Source organism: Microcaecilia unicolor, chromosome 1, assembly GCF_901765095.1.
Source record: "Microcaecilia unicolor chromosome 1, aMicUni1.1, whole genome shotgun sequence".
NCBI classification, from domain to species: domain Eukaryota; kingdom Metazoa; phylum Chordata; class Amphibia; order Gymnophiona; family Siphonopidae; genus Microcaecilia; species Microcaecilia unicolor.
The window spans coordinates 769,497,726-769,524,980 of NC_044031.1; the positions used below are offsets into that span (position 1 = coordinate 769,497,726).

General features: G+C 45.7%; 1 protein-coding gene across 4 annotated transcripts in view; it reads left to right on the plus strand.

Moving 5' to 3' along the window:
• ADAMTS7 (ADAM metallopeptidase with thrombospondin type 1 motif 7) overlaps positions 1 to 27,255 on the plus strand; it is a 218,563-nt gene that overhangs the window by 84,626 nt on the left and 106,682 nt on the right. For all 4 annotated transcript variants that reach the window (XM_030189820.1, XM_030189821.1, XM_030189823.1 and 1 more), the window contains exons 7-8: positions 15,184 to 15,333; positions 19,580 to 19,723. In XM_030189820.1, coding sequence (XP_030045680.1) covers positions 15,184 to 15,333; positions 19,580 to 19,723 — 294 coding nt within the window. The remainder of the gene's footprint in view (positions 1 to 15,183; positions 15,334 to 19,579; positions 19,724 to 27,255) is intronic.

Consider the following 27,255-nt stretch of genomic DNA (forward strand, 5'->3'; position numbering starts at 1 on the left):
CGCTTCTAGTTGTTCCTGTTGACTTGGGCTTCAAAAATTGCTCCATACAGAGGATGTTTCAATCTCTCAATGATCTCTGTGTGTCTGATCTCATGGGGTTCACTCTTTTATCCGGGGGTAATGCAATTGCGTGACAGGTTAAGCTTTAATACTCTCATATGAGTTGTCATTTAATGCTTGAGAGTCCTTTAAGTCTTTTCTCCACGCTAATCCTGATCGCAGGTCCAACCCCTTCTTAATTTCTCCTTTAACTAGTTGCTCGTGTTGTGCCCGCAGCCTTTAGTTTACCATCAGCTCTCTGTGTTATTGTCTAATAATGTTATGTAAACTCTGTTTTGTGGCTGCCAAAGTCCGATTTAAGCTTGGTTGCCCAAAATCTCTGCTGTGTTTTAATGCTGGCGCGCTATTTCTCCACTTTCCGACGTCGCCTCCTCTCAACAGCCAGAGTGTTGCAGTAATAAACTTTGTTTGGATGTCCGCGCTGTTGTAAGCAGCGCCAGCCACACTCTAAAGTTAGGATTAGCGCTCTTGGCCTTTTGTATTATATTGTTCTCGCAAGGTCTCCCAGCGCCTCAATAACTCTGTTCCGTGCCTGTTCGCCAGGGGGGGGTGGGGGAAGGGAAGACAGAAACGTTGCCAATTTTCTCTCGCCTCCCTTACGCTGCTGCGCCTCTAGCTTCCCCGATATCTGGCTTTATCGCTCTTACACTGTTCGCCGGTCTTCCGCGCTGTTGTCTCTAAACTTTCTTTCATTCTGCACCTTGGTCGCCATTTTGGTTCGAGCCGCATGCACTGATATCGTCGATTTTCCCGCTTTATGAAGCGTGTTGGAAGATCTTCGGCGCTGCCCTCCGGTTCTGGGGGGGTTTTGGACATCTCCTGGATGTTGTTTGGAGAGCCCAAAGAGCGGGGGAACAAAGAGCCCGATAGCGGGTTGCGGAGCTCCTCTAGTCCGCGGCCATCTTGCCGCTCGGCTCCACCGGAAGTCTGAAAGGTAACTTTAAAACCATACAAGAACGTAAGACCTTTGAAGTCAGAATGATTGAATATTTTAACACCCAACAGAAAGGACTTAACAAGGATCTGGGGTTCCTAGCCCATTATAAACCATAAAGCTGTATTTCTCTGTTGATCACCCCACCCCTCACCTTTCCACACCCATCCTGTTAGAATATCAATGATATGCTTTGATGTCCCCATGCATACCTCCTACCCACCCCATCCTCCCACCCTGTCAGACTGTCATAGTAATGTTTGAATGTTTTCACTTATATACACTGTCAGCTAGCACATTTGCTTATTTCCAATCTGACGAAGAAGGGCAACCTTCGAAAGCTAATCAAGAAATGTATTAAGTTATGTCCAATAAAAAAGGTATCATCTTATTTTCTTTTCCATGTTTTATTTTGTTTGATTTCTATTGATATTGATAACCAGAAATTATTTATAATGAAAAAAAAAAGTAATTTTTATTCTCGTGTATTGGTGTAATATTTTCAATGATTACTGTTTATATGCGCCATGGCTGGTAAATGGGTGTGGCTAAATGTGCCAACATTGTCCAGTTCAGCACACTATTAGCAGCCAAGTTCATATAAAGTTAATTATGTTCAGTGGAAAATAAATCTGTTGGCCCAGGCTGCTTGGCTAGCTGAATATTCAATCACTGTTTCATTATTGCTACCAAGTATTACATATTAAGGAGATTTGTTTTAATTCATTTATCCAGTGAAGACGTAGGGGTGTCATGAAAAATTACTGATACACTAAGGGTGCCTTGGCTCGAGAAAGTTTGGGATCCACTGGTGTATTGATTACTCCTAGAGTAGACAAATGGGGTGATGGATTGGCTATTATTAAACAAAACAAAAAATTCACCTAACATTACTTGATTCTGCTGTTCTTTCAGGATTAGAATACACATTTTGCAGATTTTTTGATGAATCACAATTATCTGTAGGTAACATTGGTATTTTGCTGTTTTATCATCCACCAGGTTCTTGGGCTTCAATCCAAGATACTTTGTATGAAATGTTATCTTATTATGCTCCTCAGTATTCTAGGTTAGTTATTTTAAGTGATTTGAATCTTCCCTTGAAACAGGGTTTTAACTCATTTTTAGTTTCTTGTAATTTGAAGTTGGTTTCTCAGGATGTCACTCATGAAAAGGGACATTCCTTAGATCTTATTTCTTATCCAGTTAATATAATAACTGATGTTGAATGGTCAGTCATTCCACGGTCTGACCATTTCAAAGCTGATCTTAATTTACATATTCATCTAACATCTACTACTAATATACATCACCAATGTAAGGTTCGATCGAGGGGACAAATTGATACAAGTTTGTTTTGGCCTTTAGATTTAAAGCATATTAATGAGGTTCAGACGGATCCAACTGCATTTAAACAAACTTGGGACAACGCAGTGGTCAATGCCATAGAGAAGTCATCCCATCTCCATAATCATTTTCGTCGCCCTTCTCTGTACCTTTTCTAATTCCACTATATCTTTTTTGAGATGTGGTGACCAGAATTGCATATAATATTCGAGATGCGATCGTCCCATGGAGCAATACAAAGGCATTATAGCATCCTCATTTTTGTTTTCCATTTCTTTCCTAATAATATCTATAGAAATCAAACAAAATAAAACATGGAAAAGAAAATAAGATGATACCTTTTTTATTGGACATAACTTAATACATTTCTTGATTAGCTTTCGAAGGTTGCCCTTTTTCCTCAGATCGGAAATAAGCAAATGTGCTAGCTGACAGTGTATATAAGTGAAAACATTCGATCACGTGGTGCGATGAGCTGAGCGGCTGTGCTTTGCTTTGGCTCGAGAGCTCCCGCTCCACACTTTGAAAAATCTGCACGACAAATGCTTGAAATTTGAATTGGCGGTCTTACTAATATTGTATGGACAGATTTATCACTAAATCCCCAACTGGAATGGCGTTACGAACGGGGAAAAGAGAGAAAGAGAAGACCAAATTGCTTACCCCCGATTCCAAGATGGCGGCGGCTCCGGTGCAGGCGGACCAAATATTTACAGGTTCGCAACTAGAACAGATCACTTTGGCAGTCGCGAAGGCCTGGCAGCCGAAGTGGGACGTGTTGGACCAAAAGCTGGATGCCATTCACACAAAACTGGAGGGACTGGAGACCCGCACGGAAGATCTCGAGACTCGGGTCTCGGCCCTTGAAGATGACTCCCAGGGCTACAATGCGGACCTCCGCGACGTCAAACAACAGCTTCAAGAGCACATGGAAAAACTTGAAGACCTTGAGAACCGTTCCCGAAGGAACAATCTTCGGATCGTAGGCCTCTCAGAGAACATCCCAGACAGAAACCTGTCGGAGTGGCTTACAACTTGGTTGGCAAAAGAGTTGGCATTGTCGGACTCCCTGGGGCCCCTAATAATAGAAAGAGCACATCGTGTGGGACGCCCCAGAGAAAATCAAACCAGACCACGCGTGATTGTAATGCGCCTGTTGAACTACCGCCAAAAAATAGAAATCCTAAACGGATTCAAGATCTGCAGAGGGGAATTAAAACATGACGGGCGGCAAGTGCTAATGTTTCAAGATTACTCAGCGGGGGTCCAGGAACAACGACGGAAATACCACCCATTGTGCTCCCTGTTGGCTCAAAAGCAAATTCGCTTTATTCTTCAGTACCCTGCATCACTAAAAATATTAAACCAAGGACAATGGAGAGTTTTTCGGTCCCCTGAAGAAGCAAGAACTCTTTTAAGAGAACAAGGCATACTAGAAGGAGAATGAGAACATTGCAACTAATATCGGGGGATTGAAGGACAGAATATTAAAGTGGCAGTAAGTACAGTAAATAAACGCTCAACGGGGCGGGAGGCTCTCAGCAATCCAGGTGATCTCCTGCTAATTCCAGGTTTAGGCCTGGAAAGATGGCTGAAGGGATGGTAATGAGGGGGGGGGGGGAAGAAGGGAGGGAGGGGGGGATTTAGGGAAAGAATTGGAACTTTGATTGTATATAATAGGGGTCTAGTTTGGTGCCAAGAGATAGGAGGTGCTCCAAATCGGGAATGGTTAGAGTTAGCTTATAAAATAAACATGAGGGCTAATGTGCAACTTCGGAGCTGGGGAGACCTAGTAATATCACAGAGGTGGAACAGAGTGGCTATACAGAGGGTAATTTCATCAAGGACAGAAGGGTTAGGAAATAATGACTACTAGGATAATAACGTGGAATGTAGGGGGTATTAGTTCCCCGGTTAAGAGGGCTAAGATCCTTACAGCGTTAAAAAGACACAAAGCAGACATAGCGTGTTTACAAGAGACACGCTTAACAGATATGGAACACTCCAAACTGCAAAAACTGTGGGTTAGTGAGGTATTTGCGGCCTCGTCGCAGAGTAGGAAAGGAGGAGTCGCGGTCCTATTTAGAAAGGGGCTCTCATATAAAGCAACTATATTGGACAGAGGGGTCAAAGGAGATTATATCTTATTAAACGTGTGGCTCCCAGGAAAAGAATTTACGCTACTAGTCCTATATGGGCCCAATAACTATGAAGCCACATTCTTTAAATCCTTAGCTGGGAAATGCCTGCACAATGGGAGAGGAGACCTGATAGTTGTGGGAGATTTTAACGCAGTGATTGACACACGTCAGGATTGTTCAAACACACTAGCCTCTCACTACCGGGGGACACGAGCTAGAGAGTTCCAAGGATTCAACAAGACTCTTGACCTGGTGGATCCATGGAGAATTCACCATCCTGGGGATAAAGATTATACACACAGATCAAGAGCCCATGGTACATCCGCCCGGATTGACTATATTATGGTAGCTCGCTCATTATTTTACTCGGTGAGAACGGCAACTATTGGACCTGAAGAGATAACAGACCACTCATTAGTGTGGGTAGATTTTGCATTCACGATGGATGATAGGGGGGGGGAGGGGGTGGAGATATCCTGCACATTTATATCAGGACCAACACTTACGAGCACATATACAAAAGAATTGGGCCCAATATATAGAACATAACCAAGTACACCTTGAATCTCAACCAGAGTTGTTTTGGTCCGCCTCTAAAGCAGTATTGCGAGGTGCCATCATAGCATACTGTCACATTAAAAACAAGAAAAGGGCCATAGGCATTTTAAGATTGGAACGACAATTGCAAAGGGCTAAGAGAATCCATCTACATCACCCCTCAGATGTCACTTTAGAAACCTTAAAAGCTACTCAGGTGGCATTAAATAGTTTATTGCATGAAAAAGAACTTAAATCAGCATTGTTTTATAAATTTAAATTACAGAGATTTGGTAACAGGGCGGGCAAAATGTTAGGACGTTTAATTAAAAGTGCGGGAGTCCCAAGGACTGTAACAACAATTAAAGACTCCAAGGGAAACCTTCTTACAGATAATAGGGAAATAGGACGGGCATTTACAGATTACTTCACTACTTTGTACCAGGCGGGATCACCTCCAACAGAGCAGGCAACACGACAATACTTACAACAGATAGGCCTCCCCAAATTTTCAGAAGAACAATTGGAAGGTTTAAATAAACCATTAACAATGCAAGAATTGCAGTGGGTGATTAAAACGTTAAAACTATGGTCAGTGCCAGGCCCGGACGGGTTATCCGGGGAGTATTATAAAATGCTACCGGGGGAGGCTTTAGCAGCGTTGTTGGAATATCATCGGGAAGTAGTGGAGAAAAAAGGCTTCCCGAGGTACGCCAATTCAGCATTGATTACATTGATACCGAAGCCAGGGAAACCTCTTGATAAAGTGGAATCCTATAGACCGATATCCCTGCTTAATGTTGATATGAAAATACTGGCAAAGATGATGGCGGAACGACTAGCGCAATGTCTGCTATCTCTGATTGGGGCGGAACAGGTGGGATTCGTACGAGGTCGTCAATCGGTTCATAACGTTAGAAAAACCCTGATGGCCCTAGCAGCAAGTCAACAAATTGGAAAGCCCACCCTGATCTTGAGTTTAGACGCTGAAAAGGCCTTTGATCGGGTTGGGTGGGACTTCATGTTTCAAACTTTGTCAATGATGGGTATGGAGGGCTGGTTTATGCATGCAGTACAGGCATTGTATAGAGGACCCAGAGCAGGGGTGTTAATAAATGGTGTTAAAGAACCAGAATTCCAAATATATCGAGGTACAAGACAGGGTTGTCCCCTGTCGCCATTGTTATTTTTGCTATCTCTGGAACCTTTAATAAGGAAAGTCTCCTCAGCTCCGGATATCCGGGGGGTCACGTTGGCGGGTCAGGAAATAAAAATCTTAGCATATGCAGATGACCTACTAATAATCCTGAGAGAGCCTACTGAAACCCTGGGAAAACTAATACAGATACTAGAGGAATATGGGAGTTATTCAGGCTTCTGTTTAAACCTGTACAAATCAGTAGCACTGCCGGCTTTCCCGGAAGTGCGCACGGGGTGGCCTGGGACATTTCCCCTACAATGGGCACAAAATACCTTGAGATATCTGGGAGTGAATATCCCCATGAACTTAGCCACACTTTATGAACAGAACGTGCAGCGATTGATGCAAGACACGAATAAACAATTACAAGCTTGGGGCCCATTACCACTCTCCCTGATGGGGAGGATTGCTCTGTTTAATATGGTCATTGCCCCTAAATGGCTATACACTTTTCAAACGCTACCACTTTTCCTAAAAAAGACTGATGAATATAAACTGACTAAGATAGTGCAATCCTTTTTATGGAAGGGGAAAAAACCACGCCTCCCATTTTCCACCATATGTGTCCCGACGGAATATGGAGGACTGGGATTGTTAAATGTAAAATATATGACTGTTGCCAGTGGAATGCGACATCTGAATGATTGGTTCAGAGGTACACAAGACTATACAAATACTTCAATGGAGTTACAATTATATCCCGGACTACATTTCAGTAATTACCTCCATACAAAGGGGCCCTCGCCGCCATATATCCTGCAGAAAACGGGAATAATGGGGTCAGCGAAGGCAGTGTGGAAATGGATTTGTAAACTCCACAGGTTTTAGGCTAGAGTTACTCCAAACCTGTCGATATGTGGAAACCCTGCTTTTGAACCAGGGCTCCTATACCCAGCATTTACCCGCTGGAAACGGAATGGGATGGTGTATTTGATGCAAGCAATCACGCAAGAGGGGAAGATAAAACCTTTCCAGGAGTTACAGACTGAGTTTGCAATGCTTCCTTCGGACAAGTTTCATTACTTTCAGTTGAGACATTATATACAATCTTTACCGTGGGAAGACCTGGCTGAGGATGTCCAAGAGGAATTGGCCTCAGCCTTTTCATTGACAGCACAGCAGAGGGTGCCTCTCAAATTTCATCACAGGCACATTCGGGATACGGCAGAGGAGCTGGACTATGGGAAACTGCTAAATATGTGGCAACAAGACATACCAATGACTCTTACCCTATCTCAGTTCAAATCACATATTATTACAATGCGAAAACAGACAGCTATGATCTCACACTGGGAGACTCAATACAAAGTGGCGCTCCGGCTGTATATTTCTCCTCGAAGGGCCTTCCACATGGGGCTCTCTCCCTGGGGGGAATGCCCCAAGTGTCGGGAACCGGGGGCCACCTTGGGACATATGTTGTGGACTGCAGAGGTATAATTCAATACTGGAAGGATATAATACAGTACGTTTCAAAATTGTGGGCATCAGGGTGGAAATATGATTCAGGTCTACTACTGGGACATCCGATATTAATCCACCCTATCCCGTCGGGACTAACAGCTTTTGTGAATAAATCTATTATAGTGGCCAAACAGGTGATCCTCTCTGAGTGGCTTTCCCGACATTACCCTACATGTTCCCGATGGAGAGCCCGCATGATCACATTGGTGAGAGTTGAAAGGATGGCAGTTGTGGACTTCAAATCCAAAACAGGATTACAATTCCAGAACATTTGGAGCCCATTTCTTAATACACTGTCCCCGCATGCTAGGAGCAGATTGCTGAACTTTTAATGGGACTTACACAGCTGGACTCAGAATGTTTGGAAGGGAGGAGGGGATTGAAGGGGAAGGGGAGGGAGTTCTTTCAGGGGGGGGAAAGGGGAAAGGGGGGATGGGAGGGAAGAGGGAAGTTGGGGGGGAGCATTAAAAGAAATAAGTTTTTGGTCACCATGTTTTTGTATTTACAATGTTTTCTTTATTCAATAAAAAAGATTAAACATAAGTGAAAACATTCAAACATTACTATGACAGTCTGACAGGGTGGGAGGAGGGGGGTGGGTAGGAGGTATGCATGGGGACATCAAAGCATATCATTGATATTCTAACAGGATAGGTGTGGATAGGTGGGGGAGGGTGATCAACAGAGAAATACAGCTTTATGGTTTATAATGGGTTAGAAAACCCAGATCCTTATTAAGTCCTGTTTGTTGGGTGTCAAAATATTCAATCATTCTTATTTCAAAGGTCTTACGTTCCTGTATTGTTTTAAAATTACCTTTCAGTATTCTTACTGTGAAATCACTGGTGCAGTGTTCTGGTCTTGTGAAGTATTTCTCCTCTCTCCCCTAAATCCATGTGCATCTCCTCCTGTCTTCCCTCTCCTCCATCCATGTCCAGCAACTCTCCTCTCTCCCTTGCCCTCCCCTCTATGTCCAACAATTCTCTTCTTCCCTCCCCTCCCCTCCCATCCATGTCCAGCGATTCTCCTTTGCTCCCTATCCTCCCCTCCCATGTCCAACGATTCTCCTCTCTCCCCTGCCCTCCCCTCCCATCCATGTCCAGCGATTCTCCTCTACCCTCCCCTAACCATCCATGCTCACTGATTTCTCCTTTGTTAGTCTGGTTGTGAGCCCTTGGGCCCAGGCTGAGGCCTAGAATAGGTATTAGGCCAAGGCCAGAGTGGACCGAGCTGGTGCTACACACTACCCCAGCTACCATGTCCTGCACATACACGCAGCAACCAACTTGCACCTCCAGAAAAGGAAAGATAGGGCATTCAGGTGGGCCTCACGGCCGATCGGGAACCCATTTACTCAGAATTCAAGCTTGCGGGCCTCATGGCCTAACCGGAACCGACTCTTACGTAGGGAGGGGAGAAAGAGGAAAAAACTAGGCGGTCTCCACGGGAACTAGGGCACCAGCACACCTACGGTGCTGGCTAAGGACACATAGGAAAAGAAACTGACAGACGTATCTACAAGAAACACAAGGCAGTGCCCTAGGCAATCAAGGAGAAAAGGAAGCACACACAGAAACACGTCAATCAATACTCCACGGCACACAAAGGAAATGAGGGACTGAGAAATAAAGATACTGTAAGCAGAGATCCTCAGCGGACAGGAGAGGGAAAAGTCAGCAAAACGGTGGAGTGCGGTGCCTAACACACCCCCAGCACAGAAAGGAACAGTGCTCAGCAATACAGAAGATAATTACAGCAAAGAAAGGACTGACAGTCACAAAACTGCACCAAGCAGACAACTGCCAAAAGCAGGAAAACTCTGCAGAGAAAGAGTTAAACCAAGCTCAAACACACAGCTGCCAGAGGCAGGGAACACTGCAGTACAGGGAAAGAGCAAACAAACAACCCCCACGGGGAGAAACAAAGGGTCCCGAGCCTGCTACAAGGGCAGGACATACAAATCAGAATACAAACACAGCAACAAAGAGTAACTCCGAAGGAAGGGGAAAGGGAAATGGGACTTGATATACTGCCTTTCTGAGGTTTTTTGCAACTACATTCAAAGCGGTTTACATATATTATTTTTATTTTTGTTACATTTGTACCCCACGCTTTCCCACTCATGGCAGGCTCAATGTGGCTTACATGGGGCAATGGAGGGTTAAGTGACTTGCCCAGAGTCACAAGGAGCTGCCTGTGCCTGAAGTGGGAATCAAACTCAGTTCCCCAGGACCAAAGTCCACCACCCTAACCACTAGGCCTCTCCTCCACTGTTGCTACTATTTGAGATTCTACATGGAATCTCCTCAGGTCACTTCACTGGCTTCCAATCAGATACCGCATTCAATTCAAGCTTCTCCTTCTTACCTACAAATGCATTCAGTCCGCTGCCCCTCACTACCTCTCCTCCCTCATCTCCCCCTATGTTCCCGCCCGTAACCTCCGTTCACAGGTCAAATCCCTCCTCTCTGTACCCTTCTCCAACACCGCCAACTCCAGGCTCCGCTCATTCTGCCTCGCCTCACCCTATGCTTGGAACAACCTTCCTGAGCCCTTACGCCAAGCCCCTTCCCTGCCCATCTTCAAGTCTTTGCTTAAAACCCACCTCTTCAATGCTGCATTCGGCACCTATCTCTTACCGTTCACTAAATCCATAAGTACATATAAGTACATAAGTAATGCCATACTGGGAAAAGACCAAGGGTCCATCGAGCCCAGCATCTTGTCCACGACAGCGGCCAATCCAGGCCAAGGGCACCTGGCAAGCTTCCCAAACGTACAAACATTCTATACATGTTATTCCTGGGATTTTGGATTTTTCCAAGTCCGTGTAGTAGCGGTTTATTAACTTGTCCTTTAGGAAACCGTCCAACCCCTTTTTAAACTCTGCTAAGCTAACCGCCTTCACCACATTTTCCGGCAATGAATTCCAGAGTTTAATTACACGTTGGGTGAAGAAAGATTTTCTCCAATTTGTTTTAAATTTACTACACTGTAGTTTAATCGCATGCCCCCTAGACCTAGTATTTTTGGAAAGCGTGAACAGACGCTTCACATCCACCTGTTCCACTCCACTCATTATTTTATATACCTCTATCATGTCTCCCCTTAGCCGTCTCTTTTCCAAGCTGAATAGCCCTAGCCTCCTTAGTCTTTCTTCATAGGTTCTTTTTTCCCACATGCATCACCTTGCACTTGCTCACATTAAATGTCATCTGCCATTTAGCCGCCCAGTCTCCCAGTCTCGTAAGGTCCTCTTGTAATTTTTCACAATCCTGTCGCGAGTTAACGACTTTGAATAACTTTGTGTCATCAGCAAATTTAATTACCTCGCTAGTTACTCCCATCTCTAAATCATTTATAAATATATTAAAAAGCAGTGCACAGACCCCTGAGGAACCCCACTAACTACTCTTCTCCATTGTGAATACTGCCCATTTAACCCCACTCTCTGTTTCCTATCCTTCAACCAGTTTTTAATCCACAATAGGACATTTCCTCCTATCCCATGACCCTCTAATTTCCTCTGTAGCCTTTCATGAGGTACCTTGTCAAACGCCTTTTGAAAATCCAGATACACAATATCAACCGGCTCCCCTTTGTCCACATGTTTGTTTACTCCTTCAAAGAATTGAAGTAAATTGGTCAGGCAAGATTTTCCCACACAAAAGCTGTGCTGACTCGGTCTCAGTAATCCATGTCCTCGGATGTGCTCTGTAATTTTGTTTTTAATAATAGCCTCTACCATTTTCCCTGGCACCGACGTCAGACTCACCGGTCTATAATTTCCCGGATCTCCCCTGGAGCCTTTTTTAAAAATGGGCGTTACATTGGCCACCCTCCAATCTTCCGAAACCACGCTCGATTTTAAGGATAAGTTGCATATCACTAGCAGTAGCTCCGCAAGCTCATTTTTCAGTTCTATCAGTACTCTAGGATGAATACCATCCGGTCCAGGAGATTTGCTACTCTTCAGTTTGCTGAACTGCCCCATTACGTCCTCCAGGTTTACCGTGAAGTCAGTAAGTTTCTCCGACTCGTCCGCTTGAAATACCATTTCCGACACCGGTATCCCACCCAAATCTTCCTCGGTGAAGACCGAAGCAAAGAATTCATTCAGTCTCTCCGCTACGTCTTTTACCCCTCGGTCATCCAGCGGCCCAACCGATTCTTTTGCCGGCTTCCTGCTTTTAATATACCGAAAAAAAATTTTACTATGTTTTTTTGCCTCTAATGCTATCTTTTTTTCATACTCCCTCTTGGCCTTCTTAATCTGCGCCTTGCATTTGCTTTGACACTCCTTATGCTGTTTCTTGTTATTTTCAGACGGTTCCTTCTTCCATTTTCTGAAGGTGTTTCTTTTAGCCCTAATAGCTTCCTTCACCTCACTTTTCAACCAGGCCGGGTGTCTTTTGGACTTCCGTCTTTCTTTTCTAATTTGCAGAATATGTATGGCCTGGGCCTCCAGGATGGTATTTTTGAACAGCGTCCACGCCTGTTGTACAGTTTTTACTCTCTCAGTTGCCCCCCTAAGTTTTTTTTTTACCGTTCTTCTCATTTTATCATAGTCTCCTTTTTTAAAGTTAAACGCTAACGTATTTGACTTTCTGTGTACAGTTACTTCAAGGTCGATGTCAAAACTGATCATATTATGGTCACTGTTATCAAGCGGCCCCGGTACCATAATGTCCCTCACCAGATCATGCGCTCCTCTAAGGACCAAGTCTAGAATTTTTCCTTCTCTCGTCAGCTCCTGCACCAGTTGCTCCATAAAGCTGTCCTTGATTTCATCAAGGAATTGTATCTCTGTAGCGTGTCCCGATGTTACATTTACCCAGTCTATATTTGGATAATTGAAGTCACCCATTATTATCACATTGCCCATTTTGTTCGCGTCTCTGATTTATTTTATCATTTCTGTGTCTACCTGCTCATCCTGGCGAGGCGGACGGTAGTACACTCCTATCACCGTTTTTTTCCCTTTTATACATGGAATTTCAACCCACAATGATTCAAAGGTGTGATTTGTGTCCTGCTGAATTTGTAATCTATCTGAGTCAAGGCTCTCGTTAATATACAATGCTACCCCTCCACCAGTCCGGTCTACCCTATCATTACGATATACTTTGTACCCCGGTATGACAGTGTCCCACTGGTTATCCTCCTTCCACCAGGTCTCAGTAATGCCTATTATATCCAATTTTTCATTTAGTGCAATATATTCCAACTCTCCCATCTTATTTCTTAGACTCCTAGCATTTGCATATAGACATTTCAGAGTATGTTTGTTGTTCTTATTTGCATGATGCTTAGTACCTGACACTATTGATTTGACATCTTTTGTCTGATCTTTAGTTGTATTTAAGGGCACCTGGTCTACCACTGTCTGTTGTGCAACCTCACTATCCAGAAACCCTATCTTCCCTGTTTGTGAGGTATCTTTGCAAGATACCTTTTCCCGAACCATGCGCTTTTGAGCGACTGTCGGCCTTCCCCCTATTTCTAGTTTAAAAGCTGCTCTATCTCCTTTTTAAATCCAGACTGGCCTAATTTGACCTCCCCTATCGAACTGTCCATTCACTTGTCTCTTAGATTGTAAGCTCCTTGAGCAGGGATCGTCCATCTATGTTAAATTGTACAGCGCTGCGTAACCCTAGTAGCGCTTTAGAAATGTTAAGTAGTAGTAGTAGTAGGCCACTCCTCCACTGTTGCTACTATTTGAGATTCTACATGGAATGTTGCTATTCCACTAGCAACATTCCATGTAGAAGTCGGCCCTTGCAGATCACCAATGTGGCCGCGCAGGCTTCTGCTTCTGTGAGTCTTACGTGCAGGACGTCAGACTCACAGAAACAGAAGCCTGTGCAGCCTTCTACATGGAATGTTGCTAGTGGAATAGCAACATTCCATGTAGAATCTCCAATAGTAGCAACATTCCATGTAGAATCTCCAATAGTATCTATTTTATTTTTGTTACATTTGTACCCTGCGCTTTCCCACTCATGAGCTTACATGGGGCAATGGAGGGATAAGTGACTTTCCCAGAGTCACAAGGAGCTGCCTGTGGCTGAAGTGGGAATTGAACTCAGTTCCTCAGGACCAACGTCCACCATCCTAACCACTAGGCCGCTCCTCCACTGTTGCTACTATTTGAGATTCTACATGGAATGTTGCTATTCCACTTGCAACATTCCATGTAGAAGTCGACACTTGCAGATCACCAATGTGGCCGCGCAGCCTTCTACATGGAATGTTGCTAGTGGAATAGCAACATTCCATGTAGAATCTCCAATAGTATCTATTTTATTTTTGTTACATTTGTACCCTGCACTTTCCCACTCATGGCAGACTCAATGTGGCTTACATGGGGCAATGGAGGGTTAAGTGACTTGCCCAGAGTCACAAGGAGCTGCCTGTGCCTGAAGTGGGAATCAAACTCAGTTCCTCAGTTCCCCAGGACCAAAGTCCACCATCCTAACCACTAGGCCACTCCTCCACTTAGTTTTCTATTCTAGAAACAGTATGCAAAATCTATAGTGTGTTACTGCAAGAGGGACGTGGACATGGGCGGGTCAGGGGTGCACCCAGCACTCATGTGCTAAGATTCTTAAATTCTGTCGGTCATGCATGCTAGTACATCATTTAGTCAGGGTCATTTATAGCAGCCTTTGACATGGCGTGAGCTCCCACACCAAAATATTGGCACATGCAGACTTAAACTCAAATTCTGTAACAGCAATTATACGTGTAATTACTGATGTCGATTTGCACTTAGAATGCTGCATTTCTTTTCAGTAATACCAATGATGGTACTGGACAATATATAATCTCCACTCCCCTCGACCCTCATGATATCTGATACACATCTTCCTCATTCAACCACAACATAACCTTGTACTTGCTTTCTCTACCGGACTAGGCGAACGCCTTTACGGTACTATGTAAGCCACGTTGAGCCTGCAAATAGGTGGGAAAATGTGGGGTACAAATGTAACAAATATACTGTGTAGACCTAAGGGTTTACAGTGTCATTTTACAGGTACTAGGTCTGGTCCTAGTGGGCTCACAGTCTAAGTAGTACATTGTACTACTGTTGTACCTGGGGCAACGGAGGGTTAAGTGACTTGCCCGGGGTCACACACGGCTGCAAAGGGAATTCTACCTGCTTCCCCAGGATTTCGACCCACTGCACCAGGTAGCAACAGGAATCAAACCCAGTTGCCCAGGTCTGCAACCCACTGCACTAACCATTAGGTCACTCTTTCTCTCAACACCTTTTCAGAAGTCCCTTCTATATGGCCAGCGTGATGTGCTTAGGTCTGGTGTGGGCTGGAAGGCTGTCCTGTGTTTTCCATGTCTATTTAGCAACAGAGATATGCACATAAGTCATCCACTCCCTGACTTTTTGAATATGGCCTGCTCTTTTCTTTTCTTTATGCTCTTTGTTTCTGGAGTACATTTTAACCCCGTGTTTGCTGTGTTCTTTTTGCTGGCTGTGACAGGAAAGACATTTGTGCTGCAATGAACCGGCCGTGTGAGACGCTGGGACTGTCTCATGTCTCTGGTATGTGCCAGCCCCATCGCAGCTGTAACATCAATGAAGACACAGGCCTTCCCCTGGCCTTCACTGTGGCACATGAACTGGGACACAGGTACTGCTCCCTCTTCTGCACGTTTTCCTGCAGTGCTGCTGAAAGGGCTGCTCACGTGACTATCAAGCTTATTTTTGAAAGAGAAGGGTGCCCATCTTTCGACACAAATCGCAAGATGGGCGTCCTTCTCACAGGGTCGCCCAAATCGGTATAATGGAAAGCCGATTTTGGGCGTCACCAACTGCTTTCCGCCGCAGGGATGAACAAAGTTCCCGGGGGCGTGTCGGAGGCGTAGCAAAGGTGGGACTTGGGCATGCCTAATACATGGGCGTCCTCGACCCATAATGGAAAAAAAAAAAAGGGTGTCCCTGACGAACACTTGGACGACTTTACCTGTTTTTTTTTTTCTTACGACTAAGGCACAAAAAGGTGCCCGAACTGACCAGATGACCACCGTAGGGAATCAGGAATGACTTCCCCTAACTCCCCCAGTGGTCACTAACTCTCTCCCACCCTCAAAAAAAATTTTTTTAAATATTTTGTGCTAGCCTCTATGCCAGCCTCAAATGTCATACTCAGGTTCATCACAGCAGTATACAGGTCCCTAGAGCAGTTTTAGTGGGTTCAGTGCACTTTAGGCAGGCGGACCCAGCCCCCCCCCCCTACCTGTTACACTTGTGATGGTAAATGTAAGCCCTTCAAAACCCACCAGAAACCCACTGTACTCACATCTAGGTGCCTCCCTTCACCCCTAAGGGCTATGATAGTGGTGTACAATTGTGGAGAGTGGGTTTTGGGGGCTCAGCACACAAGGTAAGGGAGCTATATACCTGGGAGCTTTTTCTGAAGTCCACTGCAGTGCCCCCTAGGGTGCCTGGTTGGTGTCCTGGCATGTCAGGGGGACCAGTGCACTACGAATGCTGGCTCCTCCCATGACCAAAGGGCTTGCATTTGGTCGTTTCTGAGATGGGCGTCTTTAGTTTCCATTATCGCCGAAAATCAGAAACGACCAAGTCTAAGGATGACCATCTGTAGGGATGACCTAAATTTCACGATTTGGGCGTCCCCGACCGTATTATCGAAACGAAAGATGGATGCCCATCTTGTTTCAGTAATACGGGCTTCCCTGCCCCTTCGCCGGGACGTCCTGCGAGGATGTCCAGAAAAGCTTGGGCGCCCCTTTCGATTATGCCCCTCCACGTAGCCCCACATTCTGGTGAAAGGGTTCCATCCTTCAGAAGTTGATGTGAGGCAGGCAAGAGTGGACTCCCTCCTTCCATGTCATCACACAGGCAGAGCCCATCATAGTTTTTGCTGGCTGTATGCAATGTCTGGTTTGAATTTCTTTAAGAAGAGCAGCAGTATAAGTTCATTACTGCCCCGAGATCAGGGTCAGGAACCCCCTTCTCTCGGTGTGTTCTAACTCTATTGCTCTGGGCCCTGTTTTTGTCTGGACAGCTGTAGTGAACCCCCCTCCCAATCCTGTCTTGCTCTAATCAGCCACAAAAAAGAGGGAATACAGTATACAAAAGCAAACACTGGGCCTTCAGGATTGAGAAAAATGTAGTACTTTATTTATAATGGAGACCCGACACGGTCCGTGTTTCGGCGTACAAACGCCTGTATCAGGGGTCAAGGGACTCCTATAGGTCAGCAAGATAATAAGTTGACAAAGACGTGGAATAAACAATCAGGTTATCTTGCTGACCTATAGGAGTCCCTTGACCCCTGATGCAGGTGTTTGTACGCCGAAACACGGACCGTGTCGGGTCTCCATTATAAATAAAGAACTACATTTTTTTCAATCCTGAAGGCCCAGTGTTTGCTTTGTTTGGTTGCTCTAATCAGCAACATGAAGCATCTCGTACACTTCTCCTGGAAGCAATACCCATAACCAGGTGCAAATCTCAGTTCACTGACTTGTGGTCCACAAACACTGTAGGACAATGGTTCCCAAATCTGGTCCTGGGATTTCCAGAATGAATATTCATGATAGATTTAAATGAACTGCCTCCATTGTGTGCAGCTCTCTCTCATGAATATTCATTGTGGATATCCCAAAATCCTGTCTGGCTGGGGTGCCTCCAGGTGTCAGGTTTGGGAAACTCTGTTGTAGGAGAAAGCAGTGTCCTACCCGTAAGGGCCTGCAGTAGAGTGGCCTTGACTCTAGGTGAACTGCCCCCATCCCTTGCAGTCCCGCTATATATTAATCAGAAATGCTGTCTGTACTCTGAAATGAGTTTGGAGCATTTACCAGCTCCTTTATCTGTTTATCCCAGTTGGTTTTATACTACCCATCTTGTCCCCATCTAAGCTGCACGTTCTCCCTCACCTATATAGTAAAATGTTTCATTGCATTGTTAGCATTAGATCTGTGTAAGTTGAATCTTCTAATGTGTCTGTTAGGTGTTTCATTGGTTTTATGCTAGCATTGTGTCATATTTCTTTATTGGGATTTATTAACCGCCTTTATAAAGAGTTTCACCCAAGGTGTGATGTACATCAGGTACAGTTTAACATAAAACTTACAATTTTGTTAACAGCTTAACAATAGTAAAATGACCAAATATAAAATAAATTCAGTAAATGAGATAAACTTGTGTTTGTGTTATTTGAATGTTATTTTGTGCTCTCTCTCTCTCTCTCTCTCTATTATGGTATCATTCGTATTCTGCTCACACTTATATTTCTAGTATCATGTTAGTTCTATAACTAGAATTAAATTTGCCATCATTTATTGTATTTATGTTTGGTTATTTTGCTATTGTTATGTTTTATGTTAAACTGTACTTGCTGTACACGACCTCTTTGTTAAAGCTGTTAATGAATTCCAATAATCAAAGAGAAAGATTGGAGACAATTACTGATTTTGTGTCCCATCCTCCATCTCTCCTATTCACTCTTACATCATGTCCTTTTTCTCTTCTCCATCTCTTCCCGTCACGTCCGTTGCTCTTCTCTGCCCATGGCTCCCCTTCCCTTCTCTTTTCCCATTGCTCCTCTACCCTTATTGCACACCCCCACTTCCCTTCTCTCTGTGTGTCATAGTATGCTCGCTGCTTCTATTCTCTCACAGTTCCTTTGTCCCCATGGTGTGCTCTTCTCTGCCTCCCCATCATGGTATGTTCACCTCTTCTCGCAGAACTCCCCTCCTCCCATGGCATGCTTTCCTTCCCTTCTCTTCTCCCCACGCTGTGCTCCCGTTCACTTCTCTCTGTCCCGTAATAGTATGTTTACAGCTCCCCTTCCCCCATTGCACACTCTGTTTCCTTCTTTCTCTCTCCCCATCATGGTATGTTCACCTCTTCTCGCACAGCTCCCCTCTACCTACTGCTCACGTCTCTTCTCCCATAGCTCCCTTCCCCCCATGGTGTACTCCCTTTCACTTTTCTCTTTCCCTGTAATGATATGTTCAATCTCTTCTCCTACAGCTTTCCTCTACCTATTGCACACGCCCTTCTCTTTCTCCATGTCGTGGTATGCTCACTCATTCGCTTCTCCTACAGGTCATCTCTCTCGAAGGCACACTGTCCTTCCATTATTTCTCTTTCTGTTATGGTATACTCACCTCTTCTTTTCTCCTACATCTCCCCTTTCCCCATGACTTTCCCTTCTCTCTCTGACATGGTATGTACATAAGTACATAAGTATTGCCACAGTGGGACAGACCAAAGGTCCATCAAGCCCAGCATCCTGTTTCCAACAGTGGCCAATCCAGGTCACAAGTACCTGGCAAGATCCCCAAAAAGTACAATACATTTTATGCTGCTTATCCTAGAAATAAGCGGTGGATTTTCCCCAAGTCCATTTTAATAATGGTCTATGGACTTTTCCTTTAGGAAGCCATCCAATCCTTTTTTAAACCCTGCTAAGCTAACTGCTTTTACTACATTCTCTGGCAACAAATTCCAGAGTTTAATTACACGTTGAGTGAAGAAACATTTTCTCAGATTTATTTTAAATTTACTACTTTGTAGCTTCATTGCGTTCCCCCTAGCCCTGTATTTTTGGAAACAGTAAACAATCAATTCACATCTACCTATTCCACTCCACTCATTATTTTATAGACCTCTCAACTTCTCCCACAGCTTCCATCTCTCATGGCATGCTTCCCTTCTCTCCTCTTTCTCCCCATCATGGTATGTTCACCTCCCTTCTCCCCATGGCATGCTTCCTTTCCCTTCTCTCTCTCCTTGTCAATGTATGCTCACCCATTCTCTTCTCCTGCAGTTCCCTTCTCCCCATGATGCATTTCCTTTCTCTCCCACCTTATTGTGGTGTGATTACTGCTTTTTTTCTCCCACAGTTTCGGGATTCAGCATGATGGAAGTGGTAATGATTGTGAACCTGTCGGAAAAAAGCCTTTTATCATGTCCCCTCAGCTGTTGTATGACACATCGCCCCTAACTTGGTCCCACTGCAGCCGTGACTACATCACACGCTTCCTGGAGTAAGAACAGTTTCCTCTTGGGCACTTTTCCTTGTCTTTATTCTCACGTTCTCGATTGTCCTTTGTTGTTCACTTAGCAGAAATCTCTAGTGGATTGCACTTTGTATAATGCACTGTGCTTTATTACTAACTAGTAAAACAGGCCCATTTCTGACACAAATTAAATGGGCGTTAGCAAGGTTTTCCTCTGAGTGTGTATGTTTGAGAGAGAGAGAGAGAGAGAGTGTGTGTGTGTGAGAGATGGAGTGTGTGTGTGAGTGAGAGAGAGAGAGAATGAGTGAGAGACAGAGTGTGTGTGTGTTTGTGTCAGAGAGAGAGAGAGAGTGTGTGTGAGAGACAGATTGTATGTGAGTGTGTGAGAGAGAGAGAGAGAGAGAGATAGTGTGTGTGTGAGAGACAGAGTGTGTGAGAGACAGAGTGTGTGAGAGAGAGTGTATGTGAGAGAAAGAGAGTGAGTGTGTGTGTGTGGGGCTCCGAGTTCCATGACCCCCTCCTTCCCTCCCTCCCTCCCTCTCCTCCGAGTTCCAGGCCCCCCTTCCGTCTGAGGTGCAGGCCCCCTCCCTCCTCTCCTCCGAGTTCTTGGCCCCCCCCTTCCCTCCGAGTTCCAGGCCCCCTCCCTCTCCTCCCCAGCGTGTTCCATGCCCCCTTTCCTCAAAGTGTGTATGTTAGAGAGTGTGTGGGTGAGAGATGGAGTGTGTTTGTGAGAGAGAATGAGTGAGAGAGACAGACAGACAGACAGACAGAGTGTGTGTGTTTGTGTCAGAGAGAGAGAGAGTGTGTAAGAGACAGAGTATGTGTGTGTGAGAGAGAGTGTATATGAGAGACAGAGAGTGAGTGTGTGTGTGTGAGAAAGTAAAGCCTTGAAGCATTTGTGTGCTCTGTAAGGCTCTATCTCCTCAATTGACGACACGTAGTTCCGGAACGTTGCAGGAGTGCTTCAAGGCTTGAAGGCTTCACTTTCTCGGCTTCAGAATGTTGGAGGTGCGTTTTATTATATAGGATAAGACAATCAGGTAATTGAAATGAAATACATAATAAATATGCTGGTTATGTCTTAATTGATTTTAATGATCACGCTTTGTTTGCTAGAGTCGGGTATAACTTAGGTTCTTTCCTCTCCATTTCCCACAGTGCAGGAGCTCAGCTGCTCTGTCTTCTGCTTGTTCTTCTGCATTTCCCTCGTCGTGGCCACATTCACTGATGTCTCATTCATTTTGTCCTCCAGTTGCTCTGATGGTTCGGCCACCTCTTTTCTACATAGTAACTAGTAAATGATGGCAGAAAAAGACCTGCACCATCCATCCAGTCTGCCCAACAAGATAAACTCATATGTGCTACTTTTTATGTAAACCTTACCTTGATTTACATCTGCCATTGATAGAAATCAAGGTAAGGTATAATCATGAAAAAGATCTGGGGGTCGTTGTAGATAATACGCTGAAATCTTCTGCCCAGTGTGTGGCGGTGGCCAAAAAAGCAAACAGGAGGAAAAGGATGCAAAACAAGACCGGCAATATTATAATGCCTCTGTATCACTCCATGTACATTCTCTTTGAATCAGTAATTTTTCTCCATGGTCTGGGAGTTTTTTTGTACTGATTCTTTTTTCTCCTTTCACTTTATCTCATTTGACCAATTCTAGTATCTGACTCCCATTTAAGATAGTGGAATATTTCAATACCTTGGTAATTGTTGCTGTCCCGAGATTTGAGGTCTTCTTTGTTTAATGGTGTTTTTATTTGAACAAGTGAGAGTACTGCAAAAATTGTTTCAAACTCTTTTTTTTTGTGGATTTAATAACATTTTATTTTTTTAGTTACATTTGTACCCCGCGCTTTCCCACTCATGGCAGGCTCAATGCGGCTTACATGGGGCAATGGAGGGTTAAGTGACTTGCCCAGAGTCACAAGGAGCTGCCTGTGCCTGAAGTGGGAATCAAACTCAGCTCCCCAGGACCAAAGTCCACCACCCTAACCACTAGGCCACTCCTCCACTGTTGCTACTATTTGAGATTCTATTCCACTAGCAACATTCCATGTAGAAGTCGGCCCTTGCAGATCAGCAATGTGGCCACGCAGGCTTCTGCGAGTCTGACGTCCTGCACAGCCTTCTACATGGAATGTTGCTAGTGGAATAGCAACATTCCATGTAGAATGTCCAATAGTATCTATTTTATTTTTGTTACATTTGTACCCTGCGCTTTCCCACTCATGGCAGGCTCAATGCGGCTTACATGAGGCAATGGAGGGTTAAGTGACTTGCCCAGAGTCACAAGGAGCTGCCTATGCCGGGAATCAAACTCAGTTCCTCAGGACCAAAGTCCACCACCACTAGGCCACTCCTCCACATGCCATGATCAATGCGTGATTACCGCAGCCAATGAAATGCAGTCAGATGCTGACTGGGATACCACATAAATGTCTATCCAATGTACTACATTCAGCTGGAACATCTGATACCAGATAGGCAGGTTTGAAATTAAGAACATAAGAACAGCCATACTGGGTCAGACCAGTGGTCCATCTAGCCCAGTATCCAGCTTCCAACAGTAGCCAATCCAGGTCACAAGTACCTGGCAGAAACCGAAGTGCTAGCAACACTCCACACTACCAATCCCAGGGCAAGCAGTGGCTTCCCCATGTCTATCTCAATAACAGACTATAGACTTTTCCTCCAGGAACTTGTCCAAATCTTTTTTAAACCCAGATAAAGTAACCGCTGTTACCACAGCAGCGGCAGGCGAGTTCCTAATATTCAAAAAATGTGTAGAGATACAGAAACAGCAAAAAAATACTAGAATTTGCCCAAAAGGACCCCCAACTATGCAAGTAAGCTTACTGCCCCAAAAAACAAGTAGGGAAGAGATCAACAAAAATACATGAAGGAAAGTTTTCAAAAACTTAAAGGAGCAGCACAAACAAAGATCCCCAACGACCCACAGAGAATCACTGGGCGTCTTAATCTGAGACAAGCCGTTTGCTTCTGTTTCTCCTACTCTGTTGATGAATGGGGAGGTTATTCTGTTTGACACACACCATATTTTCTTCCCACTCAGTATTGAGACCTGATGTTCAGGGCCAGGTTTAAGATTTTGGCAACCCTATAGGCAGGGTTAGAAAGAGGAGGGTTGAGGGGGAGGGACCTCCTCTGCCCCAGAGATTGAAATGCTTTGGCTCCTGTACAGAAAATAGGGTTTGGTGTGGTGGGCAGACTGCCACATTGGCACTTCTTTGAAGCCGCTCTGATCCTCAGCTCTGAAGCAGGCAGGAACAGGCTCCTCTTTGGCTGAGGTATTTGGCATCGTCAAATGTTGCCTGTGCTTCTTTCTGGGTCAGACCCATAGGTGTTCTCAGTCTCTGCCTTAGATCGTACTCTCTCTTCTCTGCCTCCTTGCGCATCTCAGTTCTGAGTATGTCTTTTCTCCCTCCCTCCTGGCCTGAGCTCTTGGAATCCTACCTTCTCTCATTCCTGGGCTGAGCTCCCAGGGTATTTCCCTCCCTCCCTCCCTCCCTTCCTCCCCCCTAGGGTTTTTCTCTCCCTTCTAGGTTTACTTTCCAGGGTCTCTTCCTTTTTTCTTTGCAGTATAAGCTTCTGGGGTCTCTTTTTTTTTTCTTATTCTTCTAGGCTCAACGTTGGAGATCACTTCCTTCCTATCCCTTCTGGGCTTTGTTCCAAGGGTCACTTCCTTTCCTCCCTCCTAGGCTTAGCTTTTATCGTCTTTTCCCTCCATTGATTTTGAATGTAACTCCTGGGGTCATTGCTCTCCATCCTTGGTTCTATTTCCAGAGTCTTCTTTTCCGCCCTCCCTTCCTCCTCAGAGCTGGCTCTGTATCCTTGGTTCATCTCATGATATCTCTCCCCTCCCTCTAGGTTAGCTCCTGATATTTTTTCTCAAGGGTATCAACCATGTGCCTTACAAGGTCCCCTATGGTCCCTCCTATTGTCTAGCATTCCCCCTTCCCTGTCCTTGCCCAGGTATCTAGCATCTCCCCTTCCCTACCATGGGTCCAGATCTTTCTTCTTCTGTCCCCTCCCCAGATGTCCTCACCCCCCCAGGTATCTAGCATCTCTCCTTTCCTCCCCCCCCCAGGTATCTAGCATCTCCCCTTCCCTACCTGTGCCCAGATCTTTCTTTTTCTGTCCCCTCCTCAGATGTCCTCACCCCCCCAGGTATCTAGCATCTCTCCTTTCCTCCCCCCCAGGTATCTAGTATCCCCTCCCTTTTCCTTACCACTGCTACAGCTGCTAATCCCCCCCCCCCATGAACCTCTGCTAGAACAATGCCTGCATAGAAGAGAATGGAAGCCTTTGAACATCCATACGCAGGGCCCAGGGCACAGATGTGGATGGTCAAAGGCCCTTAAGGGACTGTATTGCCAGCCTCTGAAGCCTGCTGCCCTAGGTGAAGCCTAATCTGCTTAGTGTAGGGCTGGCCCTGCCCCTCCTGGTGATCTTTTATTTATTTGGATTTGGCTCAGGCCTTTTGTTTAGTTGTAGCTCCAGGTGAGTTACACTTGGGTACAGTAGGTATTTCTCTGTCCCTGGAGGGCTCACAGAGGGGCATAATCGAAAGGGGCGCCCAAGTTTTCCTGAGGACGTCCTCACAGGACGTCCCGGCAAAGGGGCGGGGAAACCCGTATTATCGAAACAAGATGGGCGTCCATCTTTCGTTTCGATATTATGGTCGACCTTAAAGATGGTCATCCTTAGAGATGGTTGTTCCCAATTTTCGGCGATAATGGAAACCGAGGACGCCCATCTCAGAAACGACCAAATCCAAGCCCTTTCGTCGTGGGAGCATCCAACATTCGTAGTGCACTGGTCCCCCTGACATGCCAGGACACCAACCGGGCACCCTAGGGGACACTGCAGTGGACTTCAGAAAAAGCTCCCAGGTACATAGCTCCCTTACCTTGTGTGCTGAGCCCCCCAAAACCCACTACCCATAGCCCTTAGGGGTGAAGGGGGGCACCTAGATGTGGGTACAGTGGGTTTGTGGTGGGTTTTGGAGGGCTCACATTTACCACCACAAGTGTGACAGGTAGGGGGGAATGGGTCTGGGTCTGCCTGCCTGAAGTGCACTGCAGTACCCCTAAAACTGCTCCAGGGATCTGCATACTGCTGCGATGGACCTGAATATGACATTTGAGGCTGGCATAGAGGCTGGCACAAAATATTTTTAATTTTTTAAGGGTGGGAGAGGGTTAGTGACCACTGGGGGAGTAAGGGGAGGTCATCCCCGATTCCCTCCGGTGGTCATCTGGTCAGTTCGGGCACCTTTTTGTGCCTTGGTCATAAGAAAAACTGGACCAAGTAAAGTCGTCCAAATGCTTGTCAGAGATGCCCTTTTTTTTCCATTATGGGTCGAGGACACCCATGTGTTAGGCATGCCACAGTCCCGACTTCGCTATGCCTCCGACACCCCCCCGGGAACTTTGGTTGTCCCTGCAACGGAAAGCAGTTGGGGACGCCCAAAACTGGCTTTCGATTATGCCGATTTGGGCGACCCTGTGAGAAGGACGCCCATCTTCCGATTTGGGCATCCTTCTCTTTCGAAAATAAGCCTGACAGTCTGAGTTTGTACTTGAGGCAAGGGAGGGTTAAGTGACTTGCCCAAGGTCACAGGGGGCTGCAGCGAGATTTGAAGAGACTGAGTTTCCCTGGTTCTCAACCCACAGCTCTAACCATTAGGTTGCTGCTCCTCTCTTTAAATCACTTCCTTGTCTGCTTTCTGAGCAGTGCTCCTGGGCATCTGTTCCTAACTCCTTGGTTCATCTCCTGTCTGTTCCTTCCCTTTTTGGCTCAGCTCTTCATCTTTTAACTTTGATCTCTTCTCTCCCTTCATCCTTGTCTCAAATCCTGCTGTCTTTTCTCTCCCTGCCTCCTTGGTGTCTCTTTGCTCCCTCCCTAGGTTAGTTCCTGTATTTTTTCCTCCCTCTTTCCTTTATTGAATCCTGCTGTCTCATCTCTTCCCTTCCTCCATTCTTCCTTCTCTCAGATCTTGGTGTCTTTTCTCTGCCTCCTTCCTTGGCTCATCTCCTGAGGTTTATTCCCTCTCTCCTTCATCCTTTGGCTCATCTGCTGGTGTCTCTTCCTTCACTCCCTGGTTGTCTCGTCTTTGCAGAGAGTTTTCAGTTTGCACAGAGCCAGAATCCTTCTTTTGTGCATTGCTCATTTTTGGATTCCTCAGTTGTTTAACATCTCCCTCCTTTTAAGTCCTTGTTCTAAAAAGGTTAGAAAAACAAGGAGTGAAAGAGAAGAAAAACAGTGATGCTTCCAGGAACTTCCTTGGAACAAGAACACAAGAATAGCCAGAGTGGGTCAGAGCCCAGGCTGATTCTGACAGCAGGAAGTAAGGCGGGGGCTTATCGAGAATGTGTAAGAGACAGGACATAGTAAAACATAGTAACATAGTAGATGATGGCAGAAAAAGACCTGCACGGTCCACCCAGTCTGCCCAACAAGATAAACTCACATCTGCCATTTTTTGTGTATACCTTACCTTGATTTGTACCTGTCTTTTTCAGGGCACAGACTACACACATCTGCCAGCACTATCCCCGCCTCCCAACCACCAGCCCCGCCTCCCAACCACCAGCCCCGCCTCCCAACCACCAGCCCCTCCTCCCAACCACCAGCCCCGCCTCCCAACCACCGGCTCTGGCACAGACCATATAAGTCTGCCCAGCACTATCCCCGCCTCCCAACCACCAGTCCCGCCTCCCACCACCGGCTCTGGCACAGACCGTATAAGTCTGCCCAGCACTATCCCCGCCTCCCAACCACCAGTCCCGCCTCCCACCACCGGCTCTGGCACAGACCGTATAAGTCTGCCCAGCACTATCCCCACCTCCCAACCACCAGCCCCGCCTCTCACGACCGTCTCTGGCACAGACCATATAGGTCTGCCCAGCACTATCCCCGCCTCCCAAACACCAGCCCCGCCTCCCAACCACCGGCTCTGGCAGAGACCGTATAAGTCTGCCCAGCACTATCCTCGCCTCCCAACCACCAGCCCCGCCTCCCAACCACCAACCCCTCTTCCCCCCACCGGCTCCACCACCCAATTTCGGCTAAGCTTCTGAGGATCCATTCCTTCTGCACAGGATTCCTTTATGTATATGCAGACCTAGTTTAAGGATTCACTGATCCAAAACCATACTTCCCTAATCTATATAGATTTAATAATCTCTCTGTTTAACGCATCCTTGTTCACCCACCAGTCTTAATCGTTTTATTTTACAATTCAATTTCAGATAACTTTATTGGCATGACAATTTTACATGTGTTGCCAGTGTAAAACCTGGGAGTAATGAGTGTGTAGGTTTGGACAGTGTTTTGGAGGACTGGCCCTTTAACAAATATTAGGCAGATGATAGGTATGGGGATTGCAAACTCTTTTGAACCTGGGAGTGAGCAACATGGAATGGATCCCCTTATTTGGACTTCTAAGTGACCTGGTTTGATTACTCTCGGAGATGGGGTGCTGAGAAGAACGAGGGAAGCAGATCAAGCAACGTCTGTACGCCTGC